This window comes from Cyprinodon tularosa, unplaced genomic scaffold (assembly GCF_016077235.1).
Source record: "Cyprinodon tularosa strain WSP-4 unplaced genomic scaffold, ASM1607723v1 ctg24, whole genome shotgun sequence".
Taxonomy (NCBI): Eukaryota; Metazoa; Chordata; class Actinopteri; order Cyprinodontiformes; family Cyprinodontidae; genus Cyprinodon; species Cyprinodon tularosa.
In genome coordinates, this window is record NW_024038896.1 from 433,869 (window position 1) to 460,061 (window position 26,193).

Sequence of the window (26,193 nt, forward strand, 5' to 3'; positions counted from 1 at the left end):
CTAGGTGTTCCTGTCGCTATTGCAAAGAGTTGAAGTAACCCCTAATAAATGGTAGCATTATACCAATCGCTTAAAGAGCAGTCAGAAAAGTGCCTTTCCCCTGGATTGACCTGTTGTTGGGCTTGAATGCAGCAGATGAGCTGTAGAAACTAGAAAATCTATGTGTGCATTGCTCTGAAGCCAAAGGGCACATGAAGTTTGGAGCTTTGATTCTGCTGACAGTGATCTGATTGTACAGGTTGCACCCTTATTCACTCAGCCTCAGATTTTCATGCATCTGCAGTAGCAGCCTGCATGCAGAGGTTACATGCACTTGCAGTTATGTAGAGATTAAACATCTAACTATAATGCTCTGATGTAATGCTTTGGGCAATAGTGTGTTTGCCAATAGTGTAAAATAATTTCTTTATGATTTTATGACCTGGATCTTGCTAAATGAATGAAAAAAAACAATATTATCCCTATGCATGATTATATTTTTTTAAGATAAAGATTTTCTTTTTGAAACTGTTTGATCTGGAAAATGTCTAGCTGGATGTGAGGCGGACCACTGGACAGCCCAAAAACCTTGCACTGGATGCCACATATCAAAAAACATCCTCACATCTGAGGAATGTTCAAACATAACACTCCTGTTTCGAGCCGGTACCATCGGGTCCAGATAAAAACAGATTCTTGTCTATAACAGATAGTAGTGGTGCTGAGGGAAAGTCCGGTTTTCTCAGATTCTGCTTTGAAATTGTGTTCTCTTAAAAAAAGGCAACGCTGTGACTACATTGGAAACAGATAAAGAAATTAAATGGTTGAAGATTTTATTACCGGTAAATGAAAAAGAAAACATATTTATTTCTTTTTAACTGTTTTATCATAAGAAGCAATAGAGGTTGATGCATAAATGCCCCCCTGGGTGGGCATCCCCTTTTACTCCTCCACACCCTATAAGCCCTAAATCAGCAGAGCATTCACCCTCAACTCATTTGCAAGAAAACTAAATGCATGTCATTTAACAAACATTGGGTTTGTTTACCTCCCCTTCAGATGTGGCCAGTGTGTCCTGTATAACAAAACAGACTGACTACTTGAACGGTTTTAACATTGAAAACTATTCTCCTCCAGTGCAATATGTGTAATAAAAACACTTTTACTCCTTCAAATCTTTACAGTGGTATACAGCTATACAGCTAGATAACTGTGTAAAACATAATTTGTTGTTTTTGTAACTTTCTTTAACATTAAAACAAATCTCCCTGCTCTTCAAAGTTTGGATAAAAAAAAGTCACAAAGCTTTCTTCACTTTTGTCCAATCTCTTTACGCAGGCCTCTGAGGAAAGGGTGATCCTTTCCATGGGCCACCTTCATCACAGCCATGGCCTGTTCAGTGGGAAAAATAGAAGTTACTTCAACATCCATTTGACGTTATTTCACATATTTTCCCCATGTAGTTATATCGAAATTGTGACAGCTTAAGAAATTGTGGTGATTTCCTAAATTATTGAAGTTAATTTTGACGACACAACATCCTCACCATGATTTTAAGCCACTGTTGTTTTTCTTTTCAATCAAGGAATAAATACACAAATAGTAATAGGCTGTAACAAATACAAAATTATACCAAAACTGGTATTGATATTTCCTGAGGAAATTCTCCCAGTAAACTAAAGCTAGACGTTAGCCAGTATGAAAATAGGCCACATTTCAGTTTAAATTTAGGATTGTTAATAACTGATTATTCTTTTAGATAATATTTCTCTTTGTAGCTTGCATTATTGTTTCCCTTTTTTATGGACACAAGTTGAATCGCTAAATCTATTTGAACTTTGTATCATTTTATATCACTGTATAATGAAAATATTTTCCAAATACAAATAAATAAAAAAACAGCTAGATGATAAAACAAGACAGAATCTAAATGAAAAAAGCCCGTTAAACCTGACTGCTTTGTGGAAACATTGTATATAAAGTTAAATAATTTCTACAAGAAAAACAAAACAACACATGATGAAGTTTGATCTAAAAGCTTAGAAAGCCAACCTACCTTCTTGAGAGCCCTGATGCCCTCAGAGTGGCGCTCTATCATCATGTAGATTCTACCCATCTTCAGGTACATAGAGGAAACATTCAGCGAGTAGGGGGGGTAGAGCTTGCTGGATGCATTACAGAGACCATGCAGACAAAATAAACAGAATATATTAAGGAATATATATATATATATATATATATATATATATATATATATATATATATATATATATATATATATATATATATATATATATATATATATATATATATATATATATATATTTACATTTTAATTCAAACAATGGGAAATATTCCACTAACAGTTCTGGCAGGTGTAATGCACCAAGAAATATTGCAAAAAATATATAATAACTTTAAATCTGTTTAAAATTTCGAAAGCCTGTTTGGTTTTGATGAACCCATTAATTGAAACATGTTTGTGTGTTTTTATATTGTTTTTTTTTTTTACCTGCTTATTTCATAAAAGTGACAACCTATGAAAACTTTCTGAGAGTTATCAATTTGAGCAGAAATGTTTGTAAGAAAAAAGGAATACAATATTTTTTAATGCCATTTTTATAATGAATAAAAAACCAAAATACAAACAACTCTCATCCTCACAAGCCCACCTATATAATGCTGGAATTTAGCTTGCTAAAATAAAAATAATATTAAGAGCTAATGCAGCTAAAAATGATTAATTGCTTTAGAGACTCTTCAAAAGTATATTATATACATAAGTATTTTTTTTCTGATTTTACTGGAAAAAGGAAAAAAGATCAACATATTCAGATCATTTTCCATTTTTTTTTAAATAATCAAAAAATAAATACGTTAAAGTCTAAGTTTGAGACTTAATATAAAATATGCTCTAAATATACGCAAAACCACATTTACTTTCTATTTTTAGTCTATTTAATCCCATTTAGATACACTGAGGTTTGTTGTTTCAATGCAATAAAATGTGATTAAATTTAAAAACTATTACAATTTGACAAAACAATATAAGCTGCTAATAAGACTGCAAATCAGGACCCCTGCAGGTAAGCTGTTTTATTAGTTCCGAGTAAAATTAATTAATATCATTCCCATTTTTGGACAAGACAAAAATATAGTTATGTCAAAACTAGGTTTTTGTTCCTTCTTACCTGTAAGGTTTTAGGATCTTCTGGCCATATCGAATAGCTCCATCTGCATCCTGCATGTAAATGCAAACCCCCATGGCCTGGTACATCATGTGGAGCATGTAGACGTTGGAGTCATCGAACACAGCTCCCATTTTCTCCAAGCTCTGCTCACACATCTCCAACAGCTCACTAGGCGGTGCCACTGAGTCAAGGATGCATTCACACAAAAAAGCTTCACAAAAGAATATAAGAGTTTCTATTATGTCCTTTCAGTAAAAGAACTTTGTAAAAATCAAAGGATATTAGATGAAATCAGGCAACATGTCATTTTCAATGTAAAAGAAATACTGTTATTCAGCAGTTAAAGATATTTCTGATGTGCTTAAGGGCCCGGAATTCCCTGACTGTGTTCCTGGCATAACGGATCATGTTGTTGACCACATGTGGCTCGAATGGGTCTCTCTGCTTACGAACTTTCAACTTTTCCTCATCCTGTGGATAAATAAAGGGGACAGAACATGTGAGAAAATTCTCATATATATCACAAAGCACAAAATACATCATTTACAGCCTCCTCCACAGCTATTTTTATTGTCATTGCACTATCACAAGACAATGTCACAAGTACTACTTAGCCACAACTTCCCTAAACATTTCACATTTGACCAATAATTTAAATTTATAGGGCTGTCTATGTATTTCAGCCCACTAATTTGTATTTTCTGCTTCTGTGGGGTTTACACATGAGACACAGATGCTAATTTTGTTTACTAACTAAAATGAATAAGTTAAACAAACTTAATTCAAGTACATTGGAAAAATGATCCCTGTCTGCACTGAAATGTTTCACTCCTCTGGAAACGTAACCATGTTTATGGTCCATGTGTATTTTCCCGGCAGGGACACTGAGAAGGGTGGTATGGAATGTAAAATTTTGTAAAACTTACTCAAGAATGATATAGCATCAAAGCTTCTAGATGTATTTCATCCATCCATCCATCCATCCATCCATCCATCCATCCATCCATCCATCCATCCATCCATCCATCCATCCATCCATCCATCCATCCATCCATCCATCCATCCATCCATCCATCCATCCATCTTCCTCCGCTTATCCGGGGTCGGGTCGGGTCGTGTACCTCACGGGTGCAGCAGCCTAAGAAGGGAGGCCCAGACTTCCCTCTCCCCAGCCACTTCTTCTAGCCCCTCAGGAGGAACCCCAAGGCGTGCCCAGGCCAGCCGAGAAACATAGTCTCTCCAGCGTGTCCTGGGTCTTCCCCGGGGCCTCCCTCCAGGGGGACGTGCCCTGAACACCTCACCAGGAAGGCGTCCATGAGGCATCCTAACCAGATGCCCAAGCCACCTCAACTGGCTCCTCTCGACGTGGAGGAGCAGCGGCTCTACTCCGAGTCCCTCCCGGATGACCAAGCTTCTCAACCTATCTCTAAGGCAGAGCCCAGCCACCCTACGGAGAAAACCCAGACCTAGATGTATTTGTCAGATTTTACCAAATTGTTACAGACGTTGCCATTACATGTGGAGGCTTACATTTTATTTTATATTTACTTTTCAGGGGAGTGTTGGCCTAGTGGGTTAGAGAAGTGCACTTGTGCTCTGAGAAGGTTGCAAGTACCTGGTTCAGTCTCCACAGCCTCTACTATGTGTTCCTGAGCAAAACCCTTCTCCCAACACTGACTGGGCATCAAACAATGGCAGCCCACTGCTCCTCAAGGGGATGGGTCAAAATGCAGAGAAGGAATTTCCCCATTGTGGGACAACAAAGGGATTTACATATATTTTCATTCTTTGGGACTTACTTTAGACTTGGTTTTGCATTCCAAGCAGTCACAGGTGAAGTAATAGTACTCCCTCAGCCTGATGTTTCGATCATCAGTTGGATATAGGAGGTCTATGTAGCTTATGAGAACCTAGAAAGGAAAAGATTAAACACAATTTCCACATGAGTAAATTCCAACTAACTTGATACTCTCTGGTTATTCTCCCAGTTATTCGCCTTTTTAAAGACACAAACATTTTCTACTCTTTTATTTTTATTTTTTATGTACAAGTAAGCAGAATAGTTGCCTAAATCTAAATCAGGGTTCTTGAATTGACATAAGTGTTATAAGAAAACTAAAACAGGATCAGACCCCCTCTAATGGCAGTCATGTCTTTTCCTCACTTCATCTCCAGGCTTCATGTCCTGCACCGCCCGGACTTCAGCCGACGTGCAGTTATACGTGACTATGACGCTAGGAAGACAACTGTGGTTTATAAGCGCCACACTGTGGAAAGAAAAACAGTGAAAATAACTGCGTTGGTTTCCTAAATTAGGTAAAACAGAAGAAGGAACATTGAATATTGTTCACTTAAATAACATGATGGTTTAAAAAAACTATTTAATGATAGACTTCATCTTGCCCTTGTTTTGACATTGTCACCTTGTTGCAGGGCACATCATTGTTGTTTTAAAGCCAGGCGTATTATAAAAACAGCAGTTCTGCAGCGTATGAGATAAGTTGAAAGGAAAACATATTTGGTGAATGCTAAGGGGCTGAGCAAAATCAGTGTGTGAGCAAAAAATACATGGTGCCTGCAATATATTGGCGTTGTTGTGGGTGATAGACAAAATTTGGATGCATTAGGGGAAAGACACGCAAACAGGTCATTTTAAGGAGTAAATTACATGTGCTATTTGCAGTCTAGTCCAAACTATGGAGATGGAAGAAAGGCTAATAACTATTCTGAATAGTATATCACTGATAAATATAATTTATTAAAAGAGCTCAAAAGAGATAAGGGGAAAAATCCCTCTTACTGTGAGTCAGGGATGCATTCTTTAAGTTGCATCTCCCTTTAACGTCCCTTTACGACTTCTGTCATTTTATTTTTTGGGTGGCTAATGATATTCAATCCTGTTTTGTGAAAACATTCAGATTTGGTCATTATTTTGGTTTAAGTGGAATTGTTTCCTGCTGCATTAATTTGTGCCTGTCACACAGACCTTCCCGACAGTCCAAATATGCTCACCTGTGCACCTACTCTCCCCATAATCCATCATTGCACCAATGCTTCCATTCTGGTCACAATGACTGGATAAGTGTTTGCGTACAAGTTTACACCTGACTTTTTTTATAATAGATGCAAAAGCTGTGCCTGCATTCACAATGAGGTTTAGTGAATTGCTTTGCCATTGGTAAGTATTTGTATCGGCATATCCTCCACCCATAAATCTGCATGCGTGTTCAATAGAATAAGGCCTGCTTATTTTTAATGGTACACACCCAGAAAGGATTGCTGCTCCTCTGATTTTGCACATGGAAATGACTTTTTAATGAGATCAGCACTTTTGTCACACAAACCTTTCTGGGATCAAGCCTTAAGAGTACAGTGCAGTCATATTTTTCTTTAGACTGAAATTAGCTCTTCCAAACTTCAATTAAATTCAGTGATGTTGAAATTTTAATCCAGATAGTTTGGTGTTTTTAATCTGGTTGTAGGGAGCTGCATAACAAGAAAGATGTCAGGTGTATGCAGTAAAAAAACAACAAAAGAACTTCTACAACTAGTTTGATCATGTTTGATCTTATTTTTTTATCTTTCTTTTTACTACTAATTTTATCATGAAATAACCTTAATATCATGTTTGTGAGTGCACACAGTACGAGGCTTGCTTCTTACTCTGGATACACTGCGGTTCCAATGTGGGAAAGTTCATCATCTTCTATTGTAAAACCATTACAGGCAACCTGTTAAATACAGACAGTTGGAATGGATGAAAAAATGAAGAATTGAGCTGCACACCTATATTAAAGAAAGTCAATAAATGCATACAGATATTTATTTATGATACCTGAGAAAAGAGTGTAAGCAAGTCGTTTCTGTCAGGCACCTCCAAGTGTTTGGGGTAAAATCGATGGAGTCCAGCAATATCAGCCTCAGTCCTCTCTCTTTTTTCATTGTCTTCATCCTCTAGATCTGGTGCAGTCAGGGAAATACAATACTATTTCTATTTTCTCACCAATTAACTCTATTGATGCTATGTAAAGCCTAATTTAACACAATCTTTTTAATTTAGTCATTCGTTTTACGTAAACCTCTTGAAAGGAATGTTGCTTTCGCTTAAACAGTGGCTTGTAAAAAATCTTATGCCCATTGAAATTGACCATTTGTTGTCATATTTCTATATTAAGCACCTTCTTTTTGTTATGGTTCTAATTTGTTGTGTCTGAGTTTTCAGTTTTCTGTTATCAGTTGTTTTTATTTTCCATTATATTCTAGCATTCTTTAGTTACTCTCTGTTGCCCCCTTGTGATTGTTTTCTTTCCCCTTGGATTCCCTCTTGCCAGTTCCACCCACACCTGCTCCTCATTCAGCTCGTTAGTCCATCCTTTGTTTTGTTCTCCTTACAGTAAATACTCCACCTCTGCAGTCACTCAGTGCTGGTTCCTTCTCTATGCTGTACTCGTCTACTCAGCTCATCTACCTGTAGCTGCTCGGGCTCGTTTTTTCCCCTGATGTCTCCATGGTTTTTGGTTTGTTAAAAATTTTACAGTAGTTAGATTTCTGGATTTGTACCTCTGTTTCCTTTGTTCTTCAATTAAACCTCTCAGAACTCATCTCTGCTTCACTCGTCTCGCATCTGGGTCCTCGAGCAACCTCACCACCCATTGTTGACACTTTTTCTTCTTTGAGAAATATCTGAATATCTGCTTGGTTATCTAATAATTTGCTTTGTTTTATATTTGCACTGGGATTTTAAGAGGTGTATGAAAAGGTTAAATTTATGTGTACAGCCACAATTTTTAGATTTGTTGATTTCAAATGTTTGGTCACATCATAAAATCCCTTTTAAACTCACAAGTTTTTAGATATTACAAAATGAAATTAGGAAAAGCAATGCAGTACAACATCCTTTTTCTATTAAACATACAAAGCGAGTCCTAAAGAGCTTTTAGCCCCAGACTTGGCAAACAGCAGTTTAAAATAAGACCTCTTAGGTCTTGTTGTCATATCCCTACACATTTTTTATTAATAATTGCTTTTAAGTTTAGACACTTCTTTAGCATGTTAACACTATACTCTGGTAATTTCTAAGTGTTACAAGAAACAGACAAAAAACTGTTTAAAAAGATGCCAAAGGAAAAACTACAGACATTAGCGCTTTAGACATACTAAAAAACATATACCTTCTGCAAAAACAGTTTTAACATTTTTTAAAAATGTATAAAGATAAAGGTTGAGTCTGAATCTTAAACATTTAAGCCTTTATCATAATTTAATAACAGTATTTACTTACGTGATTCCAGTTCTTCAATTAGTAACAGCTTCTCTGAAACACATCGCTCTTTCATCATTTTCTGCTTTGAGATAAAAACATTTTACATTAATTTACCTCTGGAAACAAACTATGTGCTTAAAAGGGATTTTTTAAAATAATTTTTACAAATTCCTGTTTTAAAAAAAAAAAGAGGCCAACCTTCTTGGCGAGGATGCGAGCCACCAGGCGGGTCGTCTCTGACGGACACCAATTCTCTCCAAATGCATTCATAGCTGAACACTCCAGTTTGTGCATGGCCCAGTCTCCTTTCTTCACATAAGCACAAAATACTGTATATCAGACAATATAGAAGAAAAGCTACGACGGTTTGTGCATAGAGTTTGCCCTCACACTATACACTTTAAATGGTAACACTTTACAATAACATCATAATCCTTATTTATAAAAAGTAAAGAGACAATTTATTAATAGTTAACATATAGTTTATAATTGTTTGATAATTTATAAACTGCATCTAAACCATTTATAAGGTATACAGTTTATTTCTTAGATTTATAAGGTCAATAGATCATATTGCCCTGCCATGTAAATTTATCCCTAACCCAAACATCAGCAAACTTAAAACCTGAACCTAGCATTTATTGTCCTGTCATGTTGGACTTACCCTTACTCTAACATCAGTAGGTTTATTACCTTAATTTTACCATTCATAAATGGTCTATATCAAGGTTACATATAAATCAAACATTAATAAACTATCTGTTAATGTTAATAAATAGTCTTCTTGCCTTTTATAAATGATGGTTATAAAAGCTATTGCAAAGTGTAACCCTTTAAACCAAGGGCGTAGGTTTGATTTCAACTTTGGTAGGGACACTATTCTTCAGTTTCATTGGTCCTTTGCAAAAATATGCATGCTCTTTTTTATGCTTAATGTGAGCTTCAGGGCTCATTTTGTTTAAAGAGAACAGCAGCATTTCTTGCTACATTAATACAAATCTTATAAGCACTACATGCACTAGATGCTGTTTATCAATATTTAAAGCATCACTGGCTCTGAATGTGGAATTAGGACTTTTTCCACTTTGAAAAGGATTGCATTTAAATTTACCTGCGACTAAGACAGTGTCTGTTTAACCAAATATAGTCTATAATATGTGGATTTATCCTGTGTTTTCTTCTGAAGATATAGAATTGTGCAGAGGTAAACAGAGGTAAAACCCAATGTTATTTTTTTTTTATCTAATATGCTCTCTTTGGATCTGGGCTGTAGTTACTCTGTGTAGCTAATTTCATGTATTTTATCTATGGCTGAAACAATTAATCATATTAACAAATTATTTAAATAATCGTGAACTAATTTAGTAATTGATTAATTGTTAACTGGAGTATAGGGCCACTAAAATGTGCCTTTAGCCGACAGAGCGACTCACTTAGAGCAGGAATTATACTAAGCTTGTAAAAAATATGTAAACATTTTGCATTTAAGAAGTAAAAAAAAAAAGTTTTTGTCTGTCAATATTCTCCATCCAGAACTCCTCCAAAGGAAACGTTTAAACGTTTCTGTTTCACCTGGTTTCATTTCATAAAAGATCTTCTTTAAGGAACCTTTGGCTATATTAAAAGATAAAATAACAGAAATCCTAACGTTGTTAACTTACATTTCTCAAGTTCCACAAATCAAAAAACTCTCTCCTGCTTCTTTACAGAACTCCAATCAGAAGCTTTCGCCTGTTTTAGCGTAGATAATAAGTTTTTTTTAATTTGGACTAGTTTCGTAGCCCAATATTAATTTATTTTAGCGTCTTTTTTTTTTCACGCTCCAAGCACCCGCGAGCGCGCACATACAGACTAGAAAACACGCGATCAGAAAGAGAGAAGGCGGAACTTAAGGCAGAATAATCAGAGAGTTAAACCGCGCAGCACAGTTGATGCGCTGCTATGTGAAAGGGACAGGAAAGAGCAGGCAGCTGCAGCTACCAGGCAGAGAAGCTGCGAGAGGAAAAGAAGCGGCTGCTATATAGTAAATTATATGTTGTTCACATCCAATTATTGGTAGGGACAAATGGTTCAGTCCAACATTTTGGTAGGGACATGTCCCTATGGTCCCTATGCAAACCTACGCCCATGCTTTAAACATTATAAATCATAATACATTCTTTTTTTTTGTGTTTTTGAGATTACATAGGTTGTTACTGACAGTAAGAATTAGGGATGCACGATATAATCGGCCCCCTATCGGTATCTGCCTGTATCGGCCTTAAAACTGAATATCGGACATCGGCCACCCCACCGATATTTAACCCGATATTTGATCAGCTTCTGAGTTTCTAAAGTCTAAAAAAAAAAAAAAAATACTACTTCTTCTTCTTCCTCAAAAACTTCTTTTTTACAGACTTAAAAACTTCTAAAGACGAGGGAAAAAATATTGATACATTAAAATGTCACAATATCTTCATAAGCTGATATATTGCCATTTAAAAACACCATATCAATCTCTTTTACTAATGAAATAATGCTATATGTCATCGTTATGCTACGAAATCCCATCTATTTTACTAACAAAATATCACAAGAGTTTGTAACAGAACAATGAAATTTCACGAGATTTTGAAAGTAAAATAGATCAATACCGCATTTTTAAATTGAATTTGATATCAGCATATGAAAATATATTTAAGTATATTATTTTTCAAAGTGTCAGAAATGGATAACAAAACTGCTATTTTCAATGACTACTTATTTTTGTCCAGCTTTAACATCAGTATCAATATCGGTTATCGGCTACATGAGTTTTAAAATATCGGCATATCGGATATCGGCCAAAATCCCAATATCGTGCATCCCTAGTAAGAATCATGAAAAATTGATGAGAACCCTTTTTTAATTTATTTTCAATTGATATAAATGTATATAACATGAACTCTGGTGCTCATTCTACCATGGGCTAAAAGTTCAGAAGCAAAGTTGATGGATTTGTAAGTAAGTACTGCAAGCTGATGGAGTACTGTAGAGTACTGGAGCTATGTGCAACAATATTTACATCTGCTGTTTGCACACAAAATGTACTAAGCAAACATTATCAGGAAAAGTTTACACCATTTAGGCCGAAATCTCGATACGTAAAGAACGCAACAAAAAAATCTACCCATGACAGAGTTTTTCAGAGCACAGAATTTAATCTTTAGATAAATTATCTGAGAGCCAAATGTACAGAATTTCTGTAATTATCAGGTCATTTGATTTAAAAAAAAAAGAAAACATCAAGTAATGCTCTAAACATCATACTCCACTGCTGATGGAAATGCTAGGCTGGCAGCTAGTGCAGGTACGTCCATGTGAGTGGTGTGGCCCTGCCCAGAGAGAGGAGGGCCATAGCAAAGGGACAAAGTGGGGGAGACCACCAGAAGTTGACTTGCTAATAGCATTATAAAGTAAAATTTTACTTGCTTTTTCATTAAACATGTTCCTCATCCAAGGCTGTTGTGCTGTGTACTTAACTTTTGTCACCATGGGGTAAAAAGGGTGGGGCTGCAGCTGGAGTAGAGGTAAAGCAAGTCATACTTTTTCACACATCTGGTTTTGGCCTACAGACAGTGCTCAACAGCCCAAAGTATTGGTGAAATTTCACGTATTGTTCCTTTAAGGATTTAAAGATCAAGAGGATAGTCCAAAATGCCACCTGAGCAATCTGTATGACTTGTATAATAGAGGCATCAGCAATCCGGCTTTACAAAGCCCTTTATAGGTCTTAAAATGTTTCAGTGAGCATTTTAAATCTTTTGCCCAGGATTTATCCTACTTTATTTCTAAAATAACACAATCTATCAAATAATTTAGTTTGATTTCTTTGCATGTGGGGAATTGATGAGTTGTAACCAACACCTTGTGACATTTTCATGTATATTGATACTATAGAAATGTAATGGGGATAGGTTCGATATTTAGTTTACCCACTGTGTCCCTGTGTTTCCCACCTGGCACTTTGCATTGCAGTAGAAAGCTTTTTTGCACTTCCCACATCTTGCCAGACCTTCTTTCCTATAACAGAAAACTTTATTAGATTTTTATTTGCCTCTATCATATATAAAAATAGAGACCCAAGACACCCAAAAAACAACAAAAAAAGAAAGTTTATATTCCTCTAAATCACACATCATATTATTCGTTTAGGTTTATGTCAATTAGTGTATCTGGCTGCGTGAACCTCATTGTGTCAAAGTATCTTGCTGTAATGAATGTTTTACTACAAACATTAAAATGTCATGCCTCGTGGATAAGAATGAACAGTTGCTGGTGGCCTGCAGAAGAGCTTTCAGACATTCTGGAGTATAAATAGAACTGATCCAGAGAAGGACCAGTTGTCTCTGTAACACAGAAACAGCAAACCAGTCCAGATTTCTGAGACATTTCCATCTTATTCAGTCCAAATGAGCTGATCAGTAGACAGTATATTGTTCATACTATATATAATGTGCTATAAAAGATTTGGAAAATATTTTGATAATGCTTGATAAAACTGATTGCTACTGACCTTTTGCTTACAATTCACCTAAAATCCAATTTTCCTATAAGACATAATTGTGTGAAACTATAGCTTAATGTCCACAAGCTTTGCTTTATTGGCTGATAAATAACATTTAAAAAGAATGTGGTGTATAAGCTATGACTAAACAACATTATCTGTGAGAAGGTGATAGATATAAAAGTTATGTAGCCTTGGCTCAGAAAGACGAGGCACAGGCAGAACTAAAATAGATTTTATGCTGTGATAGGTTCTGTGACTCCACCAGATATAGAATTACTGAGTTAAGAGACATGTTCAAAGAGACATTTCTAACTGTATCTATTCATTCAGATAAATATATTTAACAGATTAACTCTTGGACTTCTACCTGTTGAAGCAGAAATCACAGCTGTTGCCTCTCTCGTTGACTGACAGGACATAAGAATACGCCGGGCTGGAAAACAGGAGTTCGCCGACTTTAAAAGGCCTTGTAACCCGGAGACCTCGTCCCTTTCCAGGACTGTCAAATTTCTCAATTCCCTCAATGAAGCCAGTCATTGCTCTGTGTAACCCAGTTTCAGTGTGAGCCTGGACTTCGTGGAGGATGAGGAGGGTGTGGCAGAGACACTGGTGTTAAGTGCTGGGCGTCACCCTATACTGTTGCATTTTCAGAATGCAGTAGGCTATGAATGTACTTGTATGAATGTATTAGTTTTGGAAAAAAAAGATTATACAGCCTTTATCCAATTAAGTTACCTGGAAAAGGTATTTTAGGTGGATCCCCTCCCAGGAAACAATATTAAAACAGTTTTGCATGAAATTCAATTACAGTTCCATTAAATTATTTTAAAGGAATGTCATGCTATTAGGTCACGCCTGTAATTTTCTTTTATGTCTTAGCTTATGAATTCTCATTTCTCTCCCTCCTTTAGGGCAGCCGTACCTTATCTGTAAGAGTCTTTCAAAACTCAGTCAAGATATAAAAGTGGCTCTGAGAGTCTTTTTTGTCCAGCTTATCTAAAAGAGCTAAACTTGGCTTGCAGCTTATCAGCAAATACTGTCTTTCTCACGGGCAGAGCCATCAAGGGAGTTGCCATCACACTGTTAAGATCCCTCTACAGGTTCTTTGAGATTCAACTCACACAGAAATACTGAAAGAAACACAGGTCCAACCCTGTCCCTGAATGGGCTTACCCCACCATACCTCTCTGAGCTTCTACATCCTTATAGACCTACTCGCTCTCTCAGGTCAGCTGGTCAGCTGCAGCTCTACAGCTCTGGAATGACCTGTCTCAGCACATTAGACAGACCTCTTCTGATGAAACATTATTATTGTCATTACATTGTCACAAGCACAAAGCAACAAAATTATCTCTCTGCACAACCCTTTGGGAGCAGTGGGCTGCCATTGTGGGGCGCGCAGGGACCAGTGTGGGGTTATGGGTCATGCTCAGGGACCCAGAGTGGCAGTCAGTGGGAGTGGGTCTTGAACACAGAACCTCTGGGATCCAAGCATAATGCCCTAATCCTAACCACTAGGTCACCACTCCCACTCCACTTCTTTGACTATTTTTAAATCCCTTGTCAAAACCCATTTTTTCTCTTTGGCTTTTAAAACCTGGCAAGACACAATTCAACCCTCAGATAATTTTACCCCAATGTAAATGTCTGGGTAACTAAGTATACTTTATATATCATACCAATTGTGGTTTCGTGTAGAAGTAATGGTGTTCTTAGTCTAATAGCATTAGACATTGATACATGCACATGTTGTAAACACTCTTGTTCACTCTGTTTATTTTTTTCTTTATTGGTTATCTTATTACACGTAAAAATAATAATATCATGTTCAGGGACACTATGATATGGAAAAAAGTTCAGGTAAAATTAAAAAGGAAAATTTCACTTTGGAAAAAGAAGAAGAGAAGGGAGGACAGGGTGAATGGAGCTAGAGAAGGGCGACCTCACTCTCTTTTAATTTGAAGGTAAGTAAAAAACTTTTTTGTTAATATTTCAAGATGATCCCTAAATACAAAATTTTTTTGAAAATTCTTGATAATATTACATAAAGTAAGCTATAATCTTGGGGAACTGAAAAATGTACAGTTTGTGATTTTTAACCTAAGTGAGCTGAAAAATAGAACTTGAAAAAAACCATCCCAATTTATCTTAATTCACCCTGTACTGTAGCTTCATCTGGTGGTGACTGTCTATACTGCATCACAGTTTTACAGCAACGCATTTATTCCTCATAATCACTCTAATTACTTACATAAAAAAGCTAAGGCGAATTGAAGTGGATTTCTCTACAACATATACTTGGTTAATAAACATAACTTAACATTTCTTTATCATAGAAAAGTAGAAAAGAGGAGAATAATACAGAGCCTTAGAGAAGACTGCGGGTGTCCACTTTTCAATTCAATTCAATTCAGTTTATTTATATATATATTTATATTCCAATTCACAACACATGTCATCTCAAGGCACTTTACAGTTCAATCAGATCATAGAGTCAAATTGATTCAAAGTTTTCAATCTAAGGAAAACCAGTTGATTGCATCGACTCATTGACTCAAATGCAATCCCTCACACTTTTGTCATATTGTGCCATCATGTGGATGCTTTTTGTAAGTACAGATAAAACTGAATTTAGTTAATGGGCCCACAAAGTACCAGAGCAAACATACATATCTTACTTTTATTGTCAGACAGCTCTAAGTTAGATCTGGTGTCCACCCCCTCCAAACCTCCCACATAAGTGGACAGGGAGGGCTTAGGTCAGGGACTGGATCTTGAGTGAATTGAAATATTTTATAATCAACCAAAGCAAACACATTACAGTGCATGCCTGTGCACTCTCCCCCGTTCACACACACACATGCCCATAGTGAAGATTTGTCCCTCATCTGTATCTGAAGGCTTTATCCAACCTTGCCCCAGATTTCTGCGATTTATCATAATTCCATTTTTTTGGTCTTTCAATCTAAAGATTTGTTCCTCCCTCTTTTTTAATAACGTGCAAGCAAGGGAAGCATGTCCCAGGGAGATTATACTGTCGTCTCTGGAGTCTCGTCTTGATTACATCAGAGGAACTGAATTTCATTTGGAAGAAACCCCCATGTTTCAGTGCCCGATCTCTTTAGACCTCTCTGTTGTGCTGGGTTCTTGCTTTTTTACAGACCGGGGGGGATGATCTTGATGAATATGATCTGAACTAGAGGGAGGTAGGGAGGGATTAGGTGAAAGGATTAAAATTTTCAGTGATGAGAAATAATAAGAAAACAATAAATCCTAAGTAGATTTAGTTCTCAAGAAAACCCTGTTAGGGTAAATCAGGAGGAAAAGAGACAGGGGCAGAGAAATTAAATGGATCCTGGCTGTAGTCTGAGAGAACATCAGTCCCTCTTTTTGTCCTGCAAACCAAAATATGAAAAAAGTCCTAATAAAACATGTTTTTAATTTAATTTCCTTGGAAACTATTAATACTAGCTCAGCAGATGTTTTTATTTTTATTTTTTATTAAAAGGACACTCACTGTATTAATATAAACTCTTTTTGCCCCATAACTGATCGTATATGCAGACTGAACAGTGAATCATTTGTTTCAGTTTTAAAGTAAATTTTAAATTTGCTTTAGAAATTATTTAAAAAAGAAAATATGACATTACTTTTTTAAATAACTTAAGCCTTTGGCCTAGGCAAGGGTTCTGGTGGGTGCTTGCTCATATTTTCCACTGCTTGGAGTAGGAAAGCAAAACTGGGGGGTCAATAAGATATTTTCATGAATAATTGGAAGTTGGGACATAATATGCATAACTATGAGCTAGTTTGGTGTGGTTGAAAAAAAAAGAAGATTTCTTGATTTCCTTGTACATAACTTCATCTAAGGAAATTGGTACTATGGATGCAAGTGGCTGACATTATCCGTATGGTTGATGAACTCCACCTTAGGGGGGCTTGGTGACTGTTTAAATGTTGGTAAACAGTCACTGCTTCCAGTAAGCAAATTCAGGCAGTTGGAGTTGAAACTGATCATTAAGTGTCTTGGTTGCCTTCTTTCTTCAGGTTCACAAAATGCACATCATGCTTGGAGCGTGGTCTTTATGTGTGGGGACTGCCTGACCTATTGAACTTTGTTTTTTCTATCAATATCTCAAAAAAGAGCAGTACAAAAATGTCCCCAAATAACAACAAAAAGACAATCTGCACAGACCACCACTAATAGGTGTGAAACCATATTTATTATATTTAAAGAATTTGTCCTTAACCAGCTTGACAAATGATCCAAGGTATTTAAACTGGCTTTAATTAACACAAGATCTCTGTCAGGAAATTTATTTTTAATCAATTACTCAGCAAAATCTTGATTTTTGTGTTTCTAACTGAGACATGGCTGAATAAAAATAACGAGTTGGCGATTTTATCGGAGGCTGCACCTCCCAATTACAATTTTCTCCATCAGACAGTGTTTAAAAAATGGAGAGGATTTTTTTTCTCTGTTTATTAATTCAATAAAGTGTAGAAAAGGGATCCTGGGTGAATCTTTTTAATATCGGGCTTTCTAAGAAAAGGCCCTGTTCGAGCCATTGTTACCAATATGTATAGCCCTCCAAAGTCCATATTGACTTTTATCTCTGATATATTACACATGAAAACTTAATTTTTGTGGGGCACTTTAATTTAGATGTTGACAACCCTGAAGACAGAGGAGGATAGGAACTGTGGGATATACTTAAAACTTTTGGTTTGACTGAACATATTAAACAGCTAACACACAATCAAGGACATATTTTGGACCTGGTCATCAGAAAAAGTCTAAATATTTCTAATGTTTATGTAACTGTGGTTGTCCTATTAGAGCATTTTTCTGTTTAATTTGAAACCATTTTCTCACTGATCTAAATACCGAAGGAAATGTTATAAGAAATCATGTTATCATGGATACAGCAATTTAAAATTTACCCATGTTTATGGTTCTGTAAAGGGCCTTTAATGACTTTTTAAAAAGTTTTTTTTACAGAGAAGATACAAAGTATTAGAAAAGCAGTATGTACATTAATGCCAACTCCAGTACCAATACTGTCTCCAGTTAGAATAAACTGCAAAGGTTTAAAAGAAACTGTTCATCAGCTAAGTTCCTCTTCCTGTTGTCTTAATGTTTTACTCACAGGTTTTAGTAAGAAGGTTTTAGAGTCTGATTTGATTCAAATCATTTACATATCCCTTATGTGGTGTCATAAAACGGGACAGATGGTACCAGTATTCAGGCGAGACAGACAGTGAGAAGTTTCAAAACGTTTAATGATAAAAATAAACAGAAACAGAACAGAATGTGGGCTGATGTGGATCTGTGGACATGCAGCGGCTGCTGGGGGAGGCGGGGCAACACCCATCACTGGCACTCTGGTTGTGAGAGAAACACAGGTAAGTGACCACGATAATCTGACTGAAGATGTTTATCGGTGTGAGTCACTTACCTGGTTTAAAACCCTTTTGTTAGTCTACGTATAAATTACTAAATGGAGCAGAACCTCAATATATAACATATTTGTTGTCAGTGTATCAACCTCCTAGACCACTCAGGTCTTCTAGTTCAAGCCTACTCTGTATACCCAGAACTAGAACCAAACTTGGAGAAGCAGCATTTTGTTCCTATGCTTCACTTATCTGCAAAAAACTCCCAGAAGACTGTAAAATTGCTGAAAGCCTGAGTTCTTTTAATGAAAAGATAGAATCTCATTTGTTTAGAGCTGCCTTTGACTGCTAAAATTAAACTGCTCACTGGGGTATTATTAGTTTAAGGGTATCAGTTGGGCAATGTGGTGGCTCAATTGTTTTATTGGTTTTATTACCTGCTTTGATCATGTTTTTATCTTTATTTGTTGTTAATCTGGTTTTATTTTTCTTGCACTTTGAATTCTCATTGTAATGAATTTTGCTATAAACATAAACTTGTCTTGCCTTAACAGGTAGAAATCCTACCACAACAGTAGACTAACTGATGAAAGGGCCACTACACTAAAATTAAGCAATTGTTTGTTCACTACGCTCCACATCCTATATATCAATAGTTCTTTTATATTTATTTGTTCTATTATCTATACTGGTCAGTTTTTTTGGTTATTAAAGTTAATTCTGTTAAAGAAAACAATAAAGATTGATTGACAAAAACAAATCTTTAAAAAACTCTTCTTTTTTATGGTATGTGCCCGGAAGCCATCCTGATCAGACCTCCAAAACAACTCAACAGATTCCCTTTGATGTAAAGAAACAGTGACTCTCCTGTCAGCTTAACATTCTTTTGGTTATAATGCACATTTCATGACCCCAGGTAAGGATAATTACAAAAATAGACCTGTAAATCCAGAGCAAGACTATTAGACTTAGCCCTTCCCTAAGCTGCAATCACATTAATAGAGATGAAGAAATGTCTTCACAGTTCTGGCTTTATAAATAAAAAGAATGCATATTTTGCAAAAGCAACTGCAATAGCCACCCCCATTTGATTCTGCAAAGGTGGAGAGGGAATTCAAGGCTAGAAAAAAATCTTTTAGATTAGTATTCTTGTATCCAACATTATACAGTTGTATTTCCCTGAGAACCCAGAGCTAGACCATTTGGTTTGGACCCCTTTTTCAAAACTGGGAAAAGCTGTTAATTGTCTGTCTTCCAGAACTAGCCTTTGGTTACTGTAGCTGTAACTGCGGCTAATTGTTCGTCAGCGGTTGACGTTAAGGGTTTTTACCAGTTGCCCCTTGGGCAAGTGACTTTCACATTTCATTTGCCCAGAAACAATTTTTACTTGCCCAGTATAACGTTTGATAAATATAGTTCCTAATATTCATTTTTGTATATATATATCAATGAAAAATGTTTTTGAAATGTTTTTTGTAATTCAGTATTTTTTAAGTTTACAGGTTCCTGGTGTGTATATGCATGTGTCAGATAATGAACTCAAGCCTACATTACTGTGTTAACATGCTTTTCAATCCTTCCTGCACATTCTTTTCGAACTAAACTTTGCTTTAAACTGTTGTGTGCTTTGAAAAATATAAATTGTAATGCTAAAAATCTAAAAAAAATCTCGACAGGTTAAAAACTTAAGATAAATCACAACACAGAAGTCAATGTCACAAATGAATAACTTTTATTTTAGAGTCACGGTATGTTTATACAAGATAATACTATTAATATAATGTGACTTTTCTAGAGAATCATTATACGTAGTTATTTTATACAGGGTTTCCACAGTCTTACATAATTTCAGAATTCCAGGATTAGTTTTCCCTGACAAAATAATTGGAGCAACAAGACAATAATAATAACATAACAGGTCACCAATTTAACATGTTTAGCTCTATAACATTTAAATGCACCTCTCCAATGTCTAAGAGAAAAAAATTGAATGAACCTTTTTTAATGTATGACCTGCATTACTGTACAGAAGACTGCCATATGATAGCGCTTTCTAGCTTGTTTGTCGTTTAGGTAACTACATCAAAATTAACGCTAGGTGGACAAAGATCACGCCATCTGGCGGAAAATCACCCGGCTTTTTCGAATCACGCACCTTTTTCAAATCACGCGAGAATGTTGCAAGAAAATCACGCAAGAAATCAATGCTTCTGGGTTTTTTTGCAATCATTGCACTTGCCAGGCAGACAAATGCAATGAAATTTGTACTCTCCCGACAATAAAAACTCCTTGCCCCAGGAGATCGGGTGATGGTTAACATCGAGCCCTGTATGTGGTCTTTTTCATGCTCTGTATAAAACCCAAATTGTATCTACTTAGCTTACCATCCTCAATTTAGCCACTGCAGGAGCTATTACTGTTTTAAACCTTATCCTTTCCTCTCATATGGAAAGTACTCATACAGTAGATCAGCTCTTTAGTTGTTTTTTTTGTCTGCTCTCTCTTCTCAAACCTCTGGTTGGTTTCTAGTTGACCACTGACATTGAGTGTGGCTCTACTGGAGGTATTTTTCTGTTAAAGGGGGGTTTTCCTTTCCACTGTCTGTTTGCATGAATTAGGGATCTAGGTGACAAGCAAGCAACTGACCATTGTTGCTTCACTCTCATCCAGGGGTTATGAATTTGCCAAGTCAAATACTCAAGATAATCTGCTAGGTTTCCCTAGATCAAACATTTTTTACCCAATCTGTCTGTGCATTTTGGCTGATTTGACTGTAAAGTACATTGAGAGGACAGATCCTATATAAACTGAATTGATTTTAACTTGAAATCAACAACAGAACTTTAATGATCTATATTTCATTAAGGCTTTCTCTATGTATATAAGAAAAAGACATAGAAGACAGACTTAGTGTCCTTCCCGGGGAACAGCCAAAACAAAAAAAGATGAAACATTTCAACTGATTTGAATTTGATGGTTTCATGTCTTCTTTCTTTCTCTGTTTCTCTTAGCACTCAGGCTGTTTTTACATCAATGAGAAACACTATTTCAATGTTATTACTCATGACCAAACTGTTGATGGATAAATGCAGAGTACTGCCACATTGGGGACCTCATAAAACAGCTGCTGCTAATTCCTCTTTGCCACTAGGTAATGGACGGGGTTGTGTGTGAAGTCCAGTGTGGTTAAAGATGTTTGCTTTTGAACTTGGGTTTGCGGTGAATTGAGGCCTTCCTATTCAAGTCACTGTTGCTGACCTTGTCATCACAACCTGCTCTCGGGCTGGAGTGCTAACCAGGGGTCAGGAGCGGGGCAGCCCTACAGAGATGGACAGTGCTATGTGTTTACATTAAAGGGGAAAGTAGAGACAGAGTAACTGATAACTGGGCTGTTTTTATGAAGGGGGACACATGCCAAGACTGCATTTGATTGTCTGGACATTACCCTAAGACGAGCCGAGGCATTGCAAACATTCCATATTGTTCTTGATGGACTCACTGACTCGACTGAGACAATGTCTGGCATCTCTGCTCGACCCTTGTTGGACGGTTAGGGAGCCAAGCCTTAAGCCTTCTGTCTCCACTCCTGGCTGGGGGGGAATGCGACGCCGCACGGCCGTCTTAGCCCTGTGGGCTTTACAGGCACGGAGTCTCATCTCCCACTGTTTATCCATGTGTCTTTGCTTTGGCTTTGGCCCTACGCTGTAGGCCACTGTGGACTGAGTGGGGTCCTTGCCCTGTGTCACCCACCTAAGCTCTGCTTTCACTGGAGGGCTTAGCGCCTTACCCCTCGGCTGTTTTATGAGCAGACAGCTGGGCTAATCTGTCTCCCTCTTCTGTCTTCCCCTGTCTTTTTTCTTGGGTCTTTGCTGCTTCTTTTGGCTCTCTGTTTTTGTCTTGTCTAGTCTCATAATATTTTTAGCACTGATAGAGCTGTTTTTGTTGTCTCACAGAGACACCTTCATAATTTCATCTATACAATGGATTTGAATTATTAACATTCCTGCACTGTCTCAAATGATATAGAAAATATTTAGGCTTTTAGCACATTTTTTATGTATTCTTCCTCTGATACTGTTGGTTTGCATTTGACATATGTTTTGTTTCGCTCTGATTTTAACTAATTATAAGAAAACTGTAATCTGTTTGTACTTTGCAATTCATACATTATTCAAATTACAGTCTAATTATCCTTTTCTGATTTTAATATAATTGGAAGGGCAAGGTTTTTGACATGGTCTTTGCTATCATCCAGATAACTATGGTGGTATATACATATATTGCTTATATCTAGAAGAAATCTAAAATTAATGGACTACTTGGGGGCACAGCTGCTTGCATTCTTGTCTGTCGACAAGAACGGCTGGTTTTGAATCTTGACTTGGGACATTGCAAAAATTCCCCAGTTTTCCCAGTGTGTGTATATGCCTCTCTGTTTGCTCTGCAATAAACTGCTGACCTGTATACCTGCCTGTTACAGATTTACAGATAACTCAAGGCAGGTTGCAAAAAAAAAAAAAGTTTTTAAAGAAATCAGAAACAAAAGTCCTAACCTGGAAAGCGTCAAAGTCAAAAGGGCCCAAAATAACTTGCAGCCACTTTATTCAACGCAACACAGAGTAGATTAGCCACTTTGAACTGATTTTCACTTGCAATTAAGTACCAGTCATCTTCTACTGCAGAAATGGAATTGAAATTGAAGGACCCATTGGTCTGGTGGGAATAATCATCTGGAAAAGCATCTGCAGATGAGTTGGATTTGAAGCTATAGCCACTAAGAGCCTATATAAACCTGCTGTTTAACCTTTGGATTATTCAGAGAAGTGTAATGGTAATATGCAATATAAAAATGTACTTAAGGGACAAATGAAACCTCTTTTGGTTGAAAAAGGAGAGATATGCAATTGTTACTGTAAATTCCCATGTTACTTAGAGCTGACTAAATACTGAAATAGCAATTTTTGCTTTTTAAAGAAAATGCAATTTTTGCTTCATGCCTATGATCCCTCCACTGCTTTTCTTTCCATCCTCCTGTATTGATTTGCTTGTGTCCTTTCAACCTGCTCCCTGTATTCTTATCTTTTTCTCCTTGTCTCACTCTTCCTCCTCCTTTAGACTCTTCCTCATGATCTTCAGCATCTAGCTAAACTTAGAAGTGACAACAGTTGCAGGGTGACGCAGCGACTAAATGCGAATAGAACAATAGCTCCCTCCATCTCCCCCTTTAATAGATTGCCATTGTTTCCTCCACTGTGGCTCTTTTATGGAGTTTGTTAGCTATGCTAATGAAGTTTGGGCTTGTGTGGGTTTAGCGAGATGGGATTTGATGCTCTTTAACTGGGCACTCTTAGAAACAAGAGGCGATCATAAGTGTGGCCAGCAAGCTATTTGCCACCAGTCAAATGTCATGGGTGTGTTGATGTGACACGGCGATGGAAGCATGGAGAAAACGGCTAGATTTCCTAAACGTTTTCCTCTGTGATCACTGTACACATGCAAGACGACAGATCTTTTTCTTGCATACTACCATGAATGCATCATCAGGTAAAAGCCTTGCAGAAAATGAGTTGAGTAAGACAAGATGCAGAGACGACAGTTAACAATAGCGCAGTCCGTCATCCAATCAGTCAGTAAGTCTGTAAATAGCCAAGCCGATGGCTCCTTTGAGCTTTCCTCTAAGAGGAATTCTCTTTCTCCTTGGTGTATTAATAGCGCCTGTGCATTGTTTCCTACAGCAGCACTCTTCCAATCAAAGGAAGTTGGCCTGCAAAGTATACAGTTATTTTCCTTTGTCCCTATGTTTAGCAGGCATGTAAGAGTCAGATATGTGTGTGAGAGATACTGCATGGATGAAGGTACTTTGGGGCTTTATGAGTAAGTGTGTGCATTCTGGCGGGGATTATCTCAGGATGTCTGTTTATTTATGCCTGTTATCATATATGTACAGTGATACATCCTTGAATTGTTTGCATATGTCACTGACTCTGTGTCTTTAAGGTAACAGAGATTAATTCGAACAATTTCTTTTCTTCACATACAAAAATACGGAAATACAAATAGATTTACGATTGTTTCTTTATGCTTTTGATGTGAGTGAGGCGTGTAAGTGTTGAATAAAGTAGTCATTTCATTGTTCTTTAGTGTCCTGCCAAAATATGTGTGCAAGCCATTTTTAATAGTCTAACAGGCTTGTAAGGTATTTGAATTGAAATATGTCAAAGCATTAACATAGAGACTGACACAAGACTCAAGCATTTAGACAACTTCACTTTTCAGAGTTAGCAACAATCAACAGCTCTTCAATTACTCTTGAAATACTTCTTGGATGTATTAAACTGTAATAGCTAGATATACTTCAGGTACTATAAACTCTTTTTGCTCTGTGATATATTCATAGCATGTAAACAGTGTCCAGTCATACAAAAATAGTAAGAAAAACAAAACAAAACACTAATTTATTGATTCATTGCCAAATAAATAAACTTAAGATTCACTTAGACCTAAATTCTGATTTTCTGACACGAAACATGTTCACATCCACATTCATATAGTGGTGAATGAGGTAAACCCCATAAAATCAGACCTAAAATATTGTGGGGTCTGATAAAGAGTTTTTTGGGCAATTATTTGAGCAGGGATTCCTTAGTTGTACCTTTACAATAATTCCACTACAGACAAGTTGCTGTTGGGAACAAGCAAAATGTATACATTTATTTTACCAGAATAGATCAAATTTACCCTTTTTAGATAGATACCTACCTTATCTTGGATAGAATAGAATAGAATTTCACTTAATTGTCATTACACTGTCATATGTACAAAGCAACAAAATGTGGTTTGCACCTATCCAGAAGTGCTATACAGGATATAAATATTTATTTACATGTGCATAGGATGTATTTCTGACCATTTTTAATGGATGTCAGCATAAATATTCCTACCTGCTTGATGTTTTTTTTTTATATATTCTCTCATAAAGCCACATATTATGAATGATACTGCTGTTTTCTCATGATAGAAAAGCACAAAGTAGAGAAAGTGGGGGGGAGAAACACGGCATTCAAATATATTGAAAAACAAAAATCTGCAATGTGTTTATTCGTAACAGTATGTTGTCAGCCCTAGTTGATGATTTAAAGAACTACTTTGTGGGGGTAAATCTTCATAAGCCTTGCATGTCATCTGCAAACTCTTTTTGACCTCAAGTTCAGTCGAGGAAGATGGGGAGTATCTGAACATGTCAATCATTTCATTTTAAACATACTTTTCAAGACTGGCCACAGATCCTCAGTTAGATTTAAGTCTGTACTTTGCCTGGACCGCTACTTCATTGTATTTCTTTCTTTGGCTGTCAGTGCATTTTCTTTACCACATATAATGAATTTTGCTCTAATCTTAATATAACACCTTCTTCCAAATGCTTGCCATGTTTACAGCATGATTTATATATCCTTGAACAGAATTTTTTTCTGGCTTCCATCTTGCTAATAGTGTTAACTTGACAGCCTTCCAGTTGAACTAAGGATCTCTGCAGCTACTCAAGAGTTACTCTGGACATCTTGGCTGCTGCTCTGAATAATAGTCTGCTTGCTAAACTTTTGATTTAGTGAGATGTTTTCCCCCCATAGTATGGGATATTGTGTTTTAACATTACCTTGTTTTTAACTTCTCCAGAACATTATATCTAATCAGTTTGTTATGTTCATCTGTTTTTATGATGCTGTTATAATATTTAGGAACACCTACACATAGGTGGACTCTGTTTACATATAATGTGACTTTACATGTCAAAGGCTTTAAATGAGTTTCATTTATTGGTGTTGGAGTAGATCTTA

The 26,193-nt window shown here is 36.5% G+C and overlaps 1 protein-coding gene across 2 annotated transcripts; it reads right to left on the minus strand.

Moving 5' to 3' along the window:
• Positions 1-795: 795 nt before the first annotated feature.
• On the minus strand, positions 796-13,560 carry LOC119785114 (N-lysine methyltransferase SMYD2-like). 2 transcript variants are annotated; one of them, XM_038287538.1, is made up of 12 exons: positions 13,329-13,560; positions 12,411-12,474; positions 8,632-8,742; positions 8,452-8,515; positions 7,006-7,130; positions 6,834-6,901; positions 5,335-5,437; positions 4,970-5,080; positions 3,521-3,641; positions 3,171-3,345; positions 2,036-2,144; positions 796-1,371 (listed from the first exon to the last, which is right to left on the minus strand). In XM_038287538.1, the coding sequence occupies exons 1-12, from the start codon at positions 13,496-13,498 to the stop codon at positions 1,291-1,293; spliced, it is 1,302 nt and encodes a 433-aa protein (XP_038143466.1). In that variant the 5' UTR covers positions 13,499-13,560; the 3' UTR covers positions 796-1,290. The 2 variants fall into 2 exon arrangements, with proteins under 2 accessions (XP_038143466.1, XP_038143468.1); XM_038287540.1 differs by having other exon boundaries at positions 1,234-1,371; positions 8,452-8,512.
• Between the last annotated feature and the right edge of the window lie 12,633 nt (positions 13,561-26,193).

Excerpts from the sequence above, each read along its gene's own strand:
- LOC119785114 (XM_038287538.1), bottom strand. The coding sequence starts at position 13,498 with ATGACTGGCTTCATTGAGGGAATTGAGAAATTTGACAGTCCTGGAAAG. Across the intron at positions 8,743-12,410 it reads ACTGCAATGCAAAGTGCCAG|AAAGGAGACTGGGCCATGCA; the intron begins GTGGGAAACACA and ends GCTTATGTGAAG. Across the intron at positions 2,145-3,170 it reads AAGATCCTAAAACCTTACAG|CAAGCTCTACCCCCCCTACT; the intron begins GTAAGAAGGAAC and ends TAATGCATCCAG.